At 40.6% G+C, this 12,314-nt stretch overlaps 1 protein-coding gene across 2 annotated transcripts in view; it reads left to right on the top strand.

Annotated features, from left to right (window-relative positions):
• Ids (iduronate 2-sulfatase) overlaps positions 1–12,063 on the top strand; it is a 45,219-nt gene extending 33,156 nt beyond the window's left edge. The window contains exon 10 of one of the 2 annotated variants that reach the window (XM_037199264.1): positions 11,676–12,063. In XM_037199264.1, the coding sequence (XP_037055159.1) occupies positions 11,676–11,707 (32 nt within the window). In that variant the 3' untranslated portion in view covers positions 11,708–12,063. The remainder of the gene's footprint in view (positions 1–11,675) is intronic. The other variant, XM_028862640.2, reaches the window with a different exon arrangement.
• Positions 12,064–12,314: the final 251 nt, after the last annotated feature.

Here is a 12,314-nt window from a genome sequence, read left to right as displayed (position 1 = left end):
TTCCTAATTTGCAGTCTGCTAGGACACTACCTTCTGTGTCTCAAATTTTTTCACCATATACATTAAGCATAGACTCACACTTGACATTTACACTTTTTTACAAACTCACATATAACGTATTTTGCCTTGCAAAGCATTTAGACTCACATTCAACATTTTCACTTTACAAACTGACATATAACGTATTAACATCTACTTATTTATACTCCTTAAGGAAACTATAGAACTACTTTAGCAAATATATTTCTTATTACTTCTTATATTCATTCCATCTTATTCTTATTTAAACTTACATTTACAACTAGCATATTTATTTCTTACAAGCTTATTGCTACATGTCTTAAGACTACCTTAGATACTTCTTGGAAGCTTATATTCTTAAAGGAACTCTATAGATCTATTTAACTTAGCAAACACCTAAAGATTTCTAATAAGAGAATAATTTCTACAACCTCACATATCTTTTCATCTTTTTCTACTTCTTACTCCTATTATCACTATCTCTATTAGAAAGATTCTCTTAACTAGACAGGAAGTTTGTACACCATTTCTAAAGTTTAGAGTTTATAGTCAGCTTTGCTATACAACACTGGGATTTGGTGAGTGTTGTCTTTATAGAGTTGTGATACTTGTTGCTTGGGGACTGTAACATTCTCGGACGAAGCCACACCCCAAAGTTGCCAAGTTCTCTCAGCCATTCTGGAACCAGCAGAGATGTACTGTCAGAGGTAAACGGTTTTTAACTAGAGGCTGTCCCTTCACCCAAATTCATAATAGTTTCTATTACAGCAGTACTTTTGGTTTGCTCTACCGAAAAACTTATTTTTACACTGAGGGTGAAATTACCTTATGTAGCTGCTGTAAAGTTCTTCGCCAAATACTGCACAGCTATTAGGTGATATATTTTTCTAAAGGCGCTAGTAAAGCCAAAAGCGGCACAGCTCTGAACTCTATTTCCTCACTGTTTGCATTAACCAGTGACAAAACCTCAGAAACACTAATTGGGCCGCTTTCATTCTGGTAAGACAGGAACATCATTGGAGCTGACTTTTCTTAGTTCCACACTCCTTATCAGATGCTCTGGTAACCAGCAAGCTTCATTCTCCTCTTGTGAAAAAACACAAACATGTCCTCGACCAAATATTAAAACAGGATCGGGACCCTTCCATAATCCCAAGCAGGGATCTTTCCATTTCACTTGAGCAAAAGTCGTTTGGGTGCTACTGTGCCAAAACCTCTCTGTGGCAGACTGCTCACTGACATCCACATTCAAAAAGTTCAGAACAAAAAGAGCATGATTTAATGCATTATGTGGTGATTGAGGGTAAATTTCTTCCTTTTTTATTTTTATTTTTTTAATTTTAAAACTTTTATGTTTTTTTTTTTTATTATTTTACAACACCATTCAGTTCAACATAATAGCCACAGATTCCCCTGTTCTCCCCCTCTCGCCCTCCCCTCCCCCCAGCCACCCCCCATCCCCACCTCCTCCAGATCAAGGTCTCCCCGAGGACCGGGATCGACCTGGTAGACTCAGTCCAGGCAGGTCCATTCCCCGCCTCCCAGACCGAGACAAGTGTCCCTGCATAAATCCCAGGATTCAAACAGCCAACTCATGCAACGAGCCCAGGACCCGGCACCAATGCACAGCTGCCTCCCAAACAGATCAAGCCAAATGAGTGTCTCACGCATTCAGGGGGCCTGATCCAGTTGGGGGCCCCTCAGCCTTTGGTTCATAGATCCTGTGCTTCCATTCATTTGGTTATTCATTTGGTTATTTGTCCCGGTGCTTTATCCAACCTTGGCTTCAACAATTCTCACTCATATAAACCCTCTTCTTTCTCACTAATTAGACTCCCAGTGCTCTACCAGGGGCCCAGCCGTGGATGTCTGCATTCAGATTCCTCAGTCCTTGGATGGGGTTTATGGCACAACTATCAGGGTGTCTGGCCATCCCATCACCAGAGTAGGTCAGTTCCTGCCGTCTCTCGACCATTGCCAGCAGTCTTTTGCGGGGGTATCTTTGTGGATCTCCATGGGCCTCCCTAGCTCTCTGCTTCCTCCCCTTCTCACCTTCTCATGTGGTCTTCATTTACCATGGTCTCCTATTCCTTTTTCTCCCTCTCTTTTCTTGATCCAGGTAGGATCTCCCACTCTCTTTCCCTCGACCGTCGCCCTTCATTGTTCCCACTCATGACCAGGCTGTTCATGTAGATCTTGTCCATTTCTCCGTGTCTTTTTTGGGGTCCCGTTTTCCAGGTAGCCTCACTGGTGATGTGAGTAGCAGTCCAGTCATCCTTGTTCCACATCTAGCATCTTCCTATGAGTGAGTACATACCATATTTGTCTTTCTGAGTCTGGGTTACCTCACTCAGGATGATTTTTTGCTGATATGAACATAGCTGAGCAAGTGCTCTTGTGGTATGATTGAGCATTTCTTGGGTATATGCCCAGGAGTGGTATAGCTGGATCTTGGGGGAGATTGATTCCTAATTTTCTAAGAAAGCGCCATATTGATTTCCAAAGTGGTTGTACAAGCTTGCATTCCCACCAGCAGTGGAGGAGAGTTCCCCTAGTTCCACATCCTCTCCAGCATAAAGTGTCTTTAGTGTTTTTTATCTTAGCCACTCTGACAGGCGTAAGGTGGTATCTCAGAGTTGTTTTGATTTGCATTTCCCTGATGATTAGGGATGTTGAGCAATTCCTTAAATGTCTTTCAGCCATTTGGGTTTCCTCTGTTGAGAATTCTAAAGCCCATTTCTCAATTGGACTGTTGGTTGTTTTGATGTCTAATTTCTTGAGTTCCTTATATATTCTGGATATCAGTCCTCTGTCACATGTGGGGTTGGTGAAGATCTTTTCCCATTCAGTAGGCTGTCGCTTTGCCTTGTTGACCGTATCCTTTGCTCTACAAAAGCTTCTCAGTTTCAAGAGGTCCCATTGATTGATTGTTTGTCTCAGTGTCTGCGCTACTGGTGTTATATTTAGGAAGTGATCTCCTATGCCAATGCGTTCAAGACTATTTCCTACTTTCTCTTCTAGCAGGTTCAGAGTAGCTGGATTTATGTTGAGGTCTTTGATCCACTTGGACTTAAGTTTTGTGCACGGTGACAGATATGGATCTATTTGCAGCCTTCTACACGTTGATATCCAGTTATGCCAGCACCATTTGTTGAAGATGCTTTCTTTTTTCCATTGTACACTTTTGGCTTCTTTGTCAAAAATTATATGTCCATAGGTGTGTGGGTTAATGTCAGGGTCTTCAATTCGATTCCATTGGTCCACATGTCGGTTTTTTATGCCAATACCAAGCTGTTTTTATTACTGTAGCTCTATAGTAGAGCTTGAAGTCAGGGATTGTGATGCCTCCAGAAGTTGTTTTATTTTACAGGTTTCTTTTAGCTATCCTGGGTTTTTTGTTTTTCCATATGAAGTTGAGTATTATTCTTTCCAGGTCTGTGAAGAATTGTGTTGGTATTTTGATGGGGATTGCATTGAATCTGTAAATTGCTTTTGGTAAGATTGCCATTTTTACTATGTTAACCCTGCCTATCCATGAGCATGGGAGATCTTTCCATTTTCTGACATCTTCTTCAATTTCTTTTTTCAGGGACTTAAAGTTCTTGTCATATAGGTCCTTCACTTGCTTGGTTAGTGTTACCCCAAGGTATTTTATGTCATTTTTGGCTATTGTAAAGGGTGATGTATCTCTAATTGCCTTCTCAGCTTCTTTGTCCATTGTATATAGGAGGGCTACTGATTTTTTTTTTGAGTTGATCTTGTATCCTGCTACGTTGCTGAAGGTGTTTATAAGCTTTATGAATTCCTGGGTGGAATCTTTGGGGTCACTCAAGTATACTATCATGTCATCTGCAAATAGGGAAAGCTTGACTTCTTCCTTTCCAATTTGAATCCCCTTAATCTCCTTATGATGTCTTATTGCTCTGGCTAGAACTTCAAGTACTATATTGAATAAGTATGGGGAGAGTGGACAGCCTTGTCTCATTCCTGATTTTAGTGGAATTGCTTTGAGTTTCTCTCCATTTAATTTGATGTTGGCTGTTGGTTTGCTATATATTGCCTTTATTATGTTTAGGTATGTTCCCTGTATTCCTGATCGCTCCAAGACTTTTATCATGAAGGGGTGTTAGATTTTGTCAAATGCCTTTTCTGCATCTAGTGAGATGATCATGGGGTTTTTTTCTTTGAGTTTGTTTATATGGTGTATTACATTGATGGACTTTCGTATGTTGAACCACCCTTGCATCCCTGGGATGAAGCCTACTTGATCATAGTGGATAATTGTTCTGATGTGTTCTTGGAGTCTGTTTGCCAGTATTTTATTGAGTATTTTTGCATCAATGTTCATGAGGGAGATCGGTCTGTAGTTCTCTTTCTTTGTTGCATCCTTGTTTGGTTTAGGAATCAGGGTAATTGTAGCCTCATAGAAGGAGTTTGGTAATGTTCCTTCTGTTTCTATTATGTGGAACAATTTAGAGAGTATTGGTATTAACTCTTCTTTGAAGATCTGGTAGAATTCTGTGCTGAAACCATCTGGTCCTGGGCTTTTTTTGGTTGGGAGACTTTTAATGACTGTTTCTATTTCCTTAGGGATTATTGGACTATTTAAATAGTTTATCTGGTCTTGATTTAACTTAGGTATGTGGTACCTATCCAGAAAAATGTCCATTTCTTTTAGGTTTTCCAGTTTTGTGGAGTAGAGGTTTTTTGAAATATGACCTTATAATTCTCTGGATTTCCTCAATGTCTGTTGTTATGTCCCCCTTTTCATTTCTGATTTTGTTGATTTGGATTCTCTCTCTCTGTCTTTTGGTTAGTTTGGATAAGGGCTTGTCTATCTTGTTGATTTTCTCAAAGAACCAACTCTTTGTTTCATTAATTTTTTGTATTATTCTCTTAGTTTCTAATTTATTAATTTCACCTCTCACTTTGATAATTTCCTGGCGTCTATTCTTCCTGGTAGACTTTGCTTCTTCTTGTTCTAGAGCTTTCAGATGTGCTGTTAAGTCACTAGTGTGGGATTTCTCCAACTTCTTTATGTGGGCATTTAGTGCTATTAATTTCCCTCTTAGCACTGCTTTCATAGTGTCCCATAAGTTTGGGTATGTGGTGTCTTCATTTTCATTGATCTCTAGGAAGTCTTTAATTTCTTTCTTTATTTCTTCCTTAACCCATTGGTGATTCAGTTAAGCATTATTCAGTTTCCATGAGATTGTAGGTTTTCTGTAGTTTTTGTTGTTGTTGAAATCTAGCTTTAAACCATGGTGGTCTGATAGAACACAGGAGGTTATTCTGATTGTTTTGTATCTGTTGAGTGGCCAAGTATGTGGTCGATTTTAGAGAAAGTTCCATGGGGTGCTGAGAAGAAGGTATATTCTTTCTTGTTAGGATGGAATGTTCTGTAGATATCTATTAGGTCCAATTGGGTTATGACATCAGTTAAGTCCTTTATTTCTCTGTTAAGTTTCGATTTGGGAGATCTGTCCAGTGGTGAAAGTGGGGTGTTGAGATCTCCCACTATTAATGTGTGGGGTTTTATATGTGGTTTAAGCTTTAGTAATGTTTCTTTTACATATGTGGGTGCCCTTGTGTTTGGGGCATATATGTTCAGAATTGAAACTTCATCTTGGTCGATCTTTCCTGTGACGAGGATGTAATGTCCTTCTTGATCTCTTTTGATTGATTTTAGTTTGAAGTCTATTTTGTTGGATATCAGGATGGCTACCCCTGCTTGTTTCTTAAGACCATTTGATTGAAAAGTCTTTTCCCAGCCTTTTATTCTTAGGTAGTGTCTGTCTTTGAATATGAGATGTGTTTCTTGTATGCAGCAGAAAGATGGGTCCTGCTTTTGTATCCATTCTGTAAGTCTATGTCTTTTTATAGGTGAATTAAGTCCGTTGATATTAAGGGATATTAATGACCAGTGATTCTTCATCCCTGTTATTTTTGGTGGTAGTGTGTGTGTACTTCTCTTCTTTGGGGTTTACTGTTGTGGCTTTATCTATTGCCTGTGTTTTCGATTGTGTATCTGACTTCCCTCGGTTGGAATTTTCCTTCTAGTGCTTTCTGTAGGGCTGGGTTTGTGGATAGGTATTGTTTAAATCTGGCTTTGTCTTCGAATGTCTTGTTCCTTCCGTCTATGATGATTAAAAGTTTTGCTGGGTATATTAGTCTGGGCTGACATCCATGGTCTCTTAGTGTCTGCATTACATCTGTCCAGGTCCTTCTGGCTTTCAAAGTCTCCACTGAGAAATCGGGTGCTATTCTGATGGGTTTACGTTTATAGGTCACTTGGCCTTTTTCCTTGGCTGCTCTTAATATTCTTTCTTTATTCTGTACATTTAGTTGTTTAATTATTATGTGGCGAGGGGACTTTTTTGGGGAGTCTAGTCTGTTTGGTGTTCTATAGGCTTCTTGTATCTTCATAGGCATTTCCTTCTTTAAGTTGGGAAAGTTTTCTTCTATAATTTTGTTGAATATATTTTCTGTGCCTTTGAGTTGGTATTCTTCACCTTCTTCTATCCCTATAATTCGTAGGTTTGGTCTTTTCATGGTGTACCAAATTTCTTGTACATTTTGGTTCATGACTTTGTTGGCTTTAGTGTTTCCTTCAACTGATGAAACTATTTCTTCTACTATGTCTTCAATGCCAGAAATCTTCTCTTCCATCTCTTGCATTCTGTTGGTTATACTTGCATCTGAAGTTCCCGATCTTTTACTCAGTTTTTCTATTTCCAGCATTCCCTCTGTTTGTGTCTTCTTTATTTTTTCAATTTCCCTTTTCAGTTCTTGGACTGTTTCCTTTGTTTCATTACTTTTTCATGATTTTCTTTCAGTGCTTTATTGTTTTCTTGCAGGATTTTATTGTTTTCTTCCAGGAGTTTATTGTTTTCTTGGAGGGCTTTATTGTTTTCTTCTAATTTGTTTGCCCTTTCCTCTAGTTGTTTACAGCATTCTTCCAATTTTCTTGTCTTTTCCTCTACACAAGCCTCTACCTTCTTCATGAAGTTACTCATAAGGCTACTTTCTTCTGCTTCTTCCAATTTGTGGTGTTCAGGTCTAGATGTTGGAGGGGGGCTAGGTTCTGGTGATGCTGTATTGCTCTTCATTTTGTTGTATGTACTTCTGCCTTGACGTCTGCCCATCTCCTCGTGGTTCCTTCTTGGTCTTATCAGTGTACTTGTTTCAGAAAGAGCTGACAGATTCAGGAAGTCTCTCTCTCTTGTCCAAAAGGGAGTTCTCTTGTCCAACTCTCTCTGGTCCAGAAGGGAAGTCAGGGGCAGGATGGGAGCTGGGGGCCGGTCTCTAAGTCTCAGGAAGTGGCTGGGGTCTTGGGCAGATGGGCGTGGGGTCAGGGCGCGGAGATTGCAGGGGCTGCTGGGGGGCTTGGAGAAGGGGATCCCTCCTGGTGGGGCTAGAAGGGGACCTGCCCGGTGGCCAGAGCCTGTGGCCAAGTTGGGCAGGATTTCCCGGAGTGGCTGGTGCCCAGGGATCTTATTTTTATTTTTTGAAGTTGTATTTTAAGACTGCTATGCGCCCGCTCTACAATACTTTGTCCCTGAGGATTATAAGGAATACCTGTTTTATGTAAGATTTCCCATTGGGTACAAAATTGTTGAAATGCCTTACTACTACATCCAGAACCATCATCAGTTTTAATAATTTTTGGTATACGCATATACGAAAAACACTTCAAGCAGTAAATAATTAGATGTTTTGTAGCTTCCCCAGGTTGTGCACTAGCCATTAAAAATCCTGAATAAGTGTCAATGGTCACATGTACATATTTTAATTTGCCAAATTCTGCAATATGTGTAACATCCATTTGCCATGGATGATTGGGAAGAAGACCTTGAGGGTTTACCCCTAAGTGAGGGATAGGAAAATATTTTGGACATATCCCACATCATTTAACTATTTGATGAGCTGCTTCTTTGGTAAGATTGAATTGCTTTCTTAAGCATTTGCTATTTTTTTTTAAGCATTTGCTATTTTGATGAAGAGCATGTGACTGTTGAGTGATTTCCACTTGGGACAATGCTCAGCCATTGAATTACCCTCAACTAAAGGACCAGGAAGTTTGGAGTGAGCTCTAATATGGCCCACAAAGCATGGCAGCTTTCTTTTGTGGAATTGCGTCTTGAATTTGTTGAAACATTTTGACTTGATTGTTGTTAGTTCCAATATTTTCACCAAAACTGTTACTATTCAAAGGAGTCAAGAACATAGATGTTCTTTCATGAAATCCTTCATTAGATTACTCTGAGAAAAAGCATTTTCAGGATTTAATACTTTCATTTCATTAGCTTTAACTCCTGATGTATTAGCAGCTGTGATATTTAGCATTGATTTCTTAAAAGGAACTTTCAGGTGAAGCAACTCTTTTGTAAGACAGCTTTTTTTTTTTTTTTTTTTTTTTTTTTTTTTTTTGGTAAGATTTTCTGAAGTTTGTTTCCCATCTATAAAGCAGTCATTTCATTTTGAATGCTGGTTTCCTTGTCTCCTTATTAGATTTGCAAAGGAATTACTCATTGCAGGCAGTTTGTTCAAAAGGCAAAGAACTTTTTTAATTTCAACATATGTTTCTTCATATCTAAGACAACATTCAGTGTATAAACTGCTTTCCCTTGTTTTAAGGATTTTAAAGTGGCTTGTTTGCTCTTAGAGGTAGCTTTTGTCATCCAACTACCGTAAACACTTTGCATGGCTATTAGGGTAAATAAGGCATTTTACCAGCCGAGCCCCAAACCTCAAAGCACCTAGTTCCGTATCCTTTCAATTTTTCATTGAAACTGACACTTAAACTCTTAGACGATTTTCCTCCTTATTCTTTTAAAAGCTGTATTTTAAGTTTACCTTGAACGTATTTTCGAGCTGACAAAAGTATTTCGGAGCAATGTTGCATCTTTAGTGGAAAAACTACCTTTCCCAGGTTGCATTTCCCTTATATCAGTCCCTTATTGCAAGCTAGCTTTTGGACTTCATTTCCCATAGTTCTTTTCAGGTCTGAGAGTCAACTGGTTCTCTTTTACCAGACTTGCTTACAAATTCTTGCCTGGGAGGTTTGAACAAAGCTTTTGCTTTTGCAATGGGAGATTTGAACAAGCATTAACATTTTCAGCTATGGTACACTGAGAGATTTCTATTCTCTCCTCAGCTGGCTTCACAGGTGTCTCTCCTTCATTTGACACTGGCCCCCAAATCAGAACTGCACCTGCCTTGTTAGCATGCATTGAGGTGGGCAATTTCTGATAGCAACTTTCCCTGGGGCTTGTGTTTGCCTTAGCCAGTGAAAAACAAAAACATTTACAACAGAGCCTTTCAATAACTCCTTCAGAGACATTTTCTCCCACTGATAGATTGTTGCTGGAGGTTCCACCAAGCCCCGCAGTCCCATAATCCACATATAAAATAATCACTCAGACACTTATATTACTTATAAACTATGGCCGTGGCAGGCTTCTTGCTAACTGTTCTTATATCTTAAATTAACCCATTTCTATAAATCTATACCTTGCCACGTGGCTGGTGGCCATGTTGCTTCTCCTGGCGATGGCTGCAGTGTTTCTCCCCCTTCTTCCTGTTTCCCCAATTCTCATCTCTCCTTGTTCCGCCTATACTTCCTGTCTGGTCACTGGCCATCAGTGTTTTATTTATATAGAGTGATAGATCTTTATCATATTTTGCTTGTTCCTTCCCCCCCCAGATGCAGATCTTCAGGTATCTGTCTAGCTGCCTTTGGAGGTAGGGGGTTTCCCCCCCCAATCTGCCTCAAACTCTAGCAGCTTTGTCAGGTCATGCACTTTCTGGGGAGGAATCTGTCCCTTCTCTGTTTCTTCAGAGTCTTTCTTCCTGACAGTACCCAGTTTGGTCTCAGTTTATCCCCTCTACCCCAGAAACAGTTTCCGACACTATAGTGACAGTTTTTTTGCTTCTGAAGGTAGGGGCTTTTTGTCCATTTCTGGTTTTGGGGTCTGAGGTTTGTGTTCATAAATAAAGCTTATCAATGGAGGTTTTTGTCCTATCTAAGCTCGCATTAGGACAGGTGTTTCACTTCCTCAGGCCTTCACCTGGCATAGTTCCCCAGTGGGTTGTATTTGTTTGGGTGCTCAAGGACAGAGCTTATGCCAGAAGCAATCACCTCTCAGGGCTATACTCCCTCATTTCACCAGGAGTCAGTTGAAACAAAGCTTTTCTCAAAGAGATGCTTTCTCTGACAGAAAAGAAAGCTTTACTCCTGTTCTGCCCTGGCTGGGCTCTTTCTCCAGACAGCATTCTGACTCAGCAGCACAACTGCTTCAGACACAGTTCAGCTTTACTATTTTCCCAGAAAGGTCTTTACTCTGATAGGAAAGCTTTTCTCAGATTTCTTTTTGCAGCTGTGGACCTATCAACCCAGGACTTGTAGAAAAGCAAACAACTGTGCTGTTCCCACTGGCTTTAGCTTTGTTTGTTCATTAGCAATCTTCCCCTGGGTCCTGCACCTTTTTGCCTCAGCTCTGTGCTCCCAGAAGTTTACTAATACAGGAAACCTAGTATCCCTGAAATGCATTTCTACTCAGAGAGGATGGCAAATTTCCTCTGGGTTTTTGCTCAGAAGAGAGGATACCATGCTAACAGTTTTAAGTGAGGAAAAAGCCACAGGCTAGTAAATGTCCTGCCAGGCCATCAACAGCCTTGTTAAAAGGGCTGCCTAGAAAGACAACCAGTCAGCTGACTGCCCCCAGGCACCAAGATGCATGGGTACATCAAGCTAAGACCTCCTACACGCTTGGCTACAGACATGGCAGGGAACACAGAACACAGCAGGGAAGTGATCCGTTTCCTTCCTTTTGGACACCAGAGCCACTGACTCAGTCATGGGAGTTTTGGGGATGCCACCTCTCCTTTATTGTCGGGTACAGAGGACAGCCTTACCACCTCACCAGATTTAATTGCACTTTCAGAGTTACTTAATGAAAAAAGATTTCCACCTAAAATGAGAACTCATTGTTTCACTCCAGATCCACTGCCTGAGTTTTTCACATGCATACAGACAGGGCCCTGATCTTTGCCTTGTCGCTAATTCCAAAAAATAAATTCTCATCCACCACGAGCTTTTTTCTTCCCAGTCCCCTGTTCTAACTCACTGTTCAGCCAATGATACAGGACCACCACAGAACCGGAGTCCAGAGATCAGCAAGACACTGTAACAGCTAAAGGTAGTTACACCCCCAGACCTAAAAGCATCTGGGTGCTATAAAAAGACTTTAATATAAACATCTATTACTGGGATACTTTTAAGAATTGATCACCTGTCTCCTGGATGCCAAACTAATAAAGGAAACAGGTGCTTTAAAATAATCTGTCTCTGGGCATTGGTGGCACACACCTTTAATCCCAGCACTTGGGAGGCAGAGCCAGGTGGATCTCTGTGAGTTCGAGGCCAGCCTGGGCTACAGAGTGAGTTCTAGGAAAGGTGCAAAGCTACACAGAGAAACCCTGTCTCGAAACACCCCCCCCCAAAAAAATTTCAAAACAAAATAATCTGTCTCTGATAAAACTTAACATGTTTCAAAATCCATAGGGACAGACTGGAACTACCTCAGATAAATGTCAACATAAAATAATAATGATTCTTTTATCTCTCTAAGTTTTTTTTCCTCTGTTACCAGCATCTTGTCAAACAAAAAGTTTCCAGCCATAGCCAAGAGAGATACATGTCTCCAGAGCAAACGGATGACAGACAGCATGCCATAACGCCTGTCTACCTCAGAAAACTCCTCTTCTCCATTCCCCCAGAGCCAACCAACATCCAAGAGTCAGCTGGAAGCAATTTTTGAGAGGAACGATGCCCCTAGTCCCATCTACTTGCTTTTTTTATAATAAGGGAAAGTCTGGGATGTAAGGATTCAGTTCTTAATTATGTCATCAACCTTCGATGGCATCCCAGCCTAAAAAGCAGGTGGGCCCTCTGTGCGTCCCTCTCTTTCCTTTCTGCTCCTCCCTTCTGTCTGTACTCTCTCCCTCTCTTTCTCTCTCCCTCGCCCTCCCCTCCCCAATAAAGCTCTAAAAAGGTAACTATGGCTTATGATTTTTTCGATTTGCACTCTCCGCCGGCATGGCTGCTATGGGTGGTGGGCAGCCAAGAAGAGCAGCAGTGCCAATTTAACCAACAGATAGAAGGTAGAAAATTTTGACAGAAGAGAATTTTGTGCTGCAGCACTGGACATCCTTCCAGTCCGTTTTCCTTTTCTCTCAAGGATAAAATCCCTGCCCCTCAATAATAGATATATTTTCCGAAACATTGGCAT

Source organism: Peromyscus leucopus, chromosome X (genome assembly GCF_004664715.2).
Source record: "Peromyscus leucopus breed LL Stock chromosome X, UCI_PerLeu_2.1, whole genome shotgun sequence".
In the NCBI taxonomy this organism is placed as follows: Eukaryota; Metazoa; Chordata; class Mammalia; order Rodentia; family Cricetidae; genus Peromyscus; species Peromyscus leucopus.
This window is presented reverse-complemented; position numbering and strand designations above follow the sequence as displayed.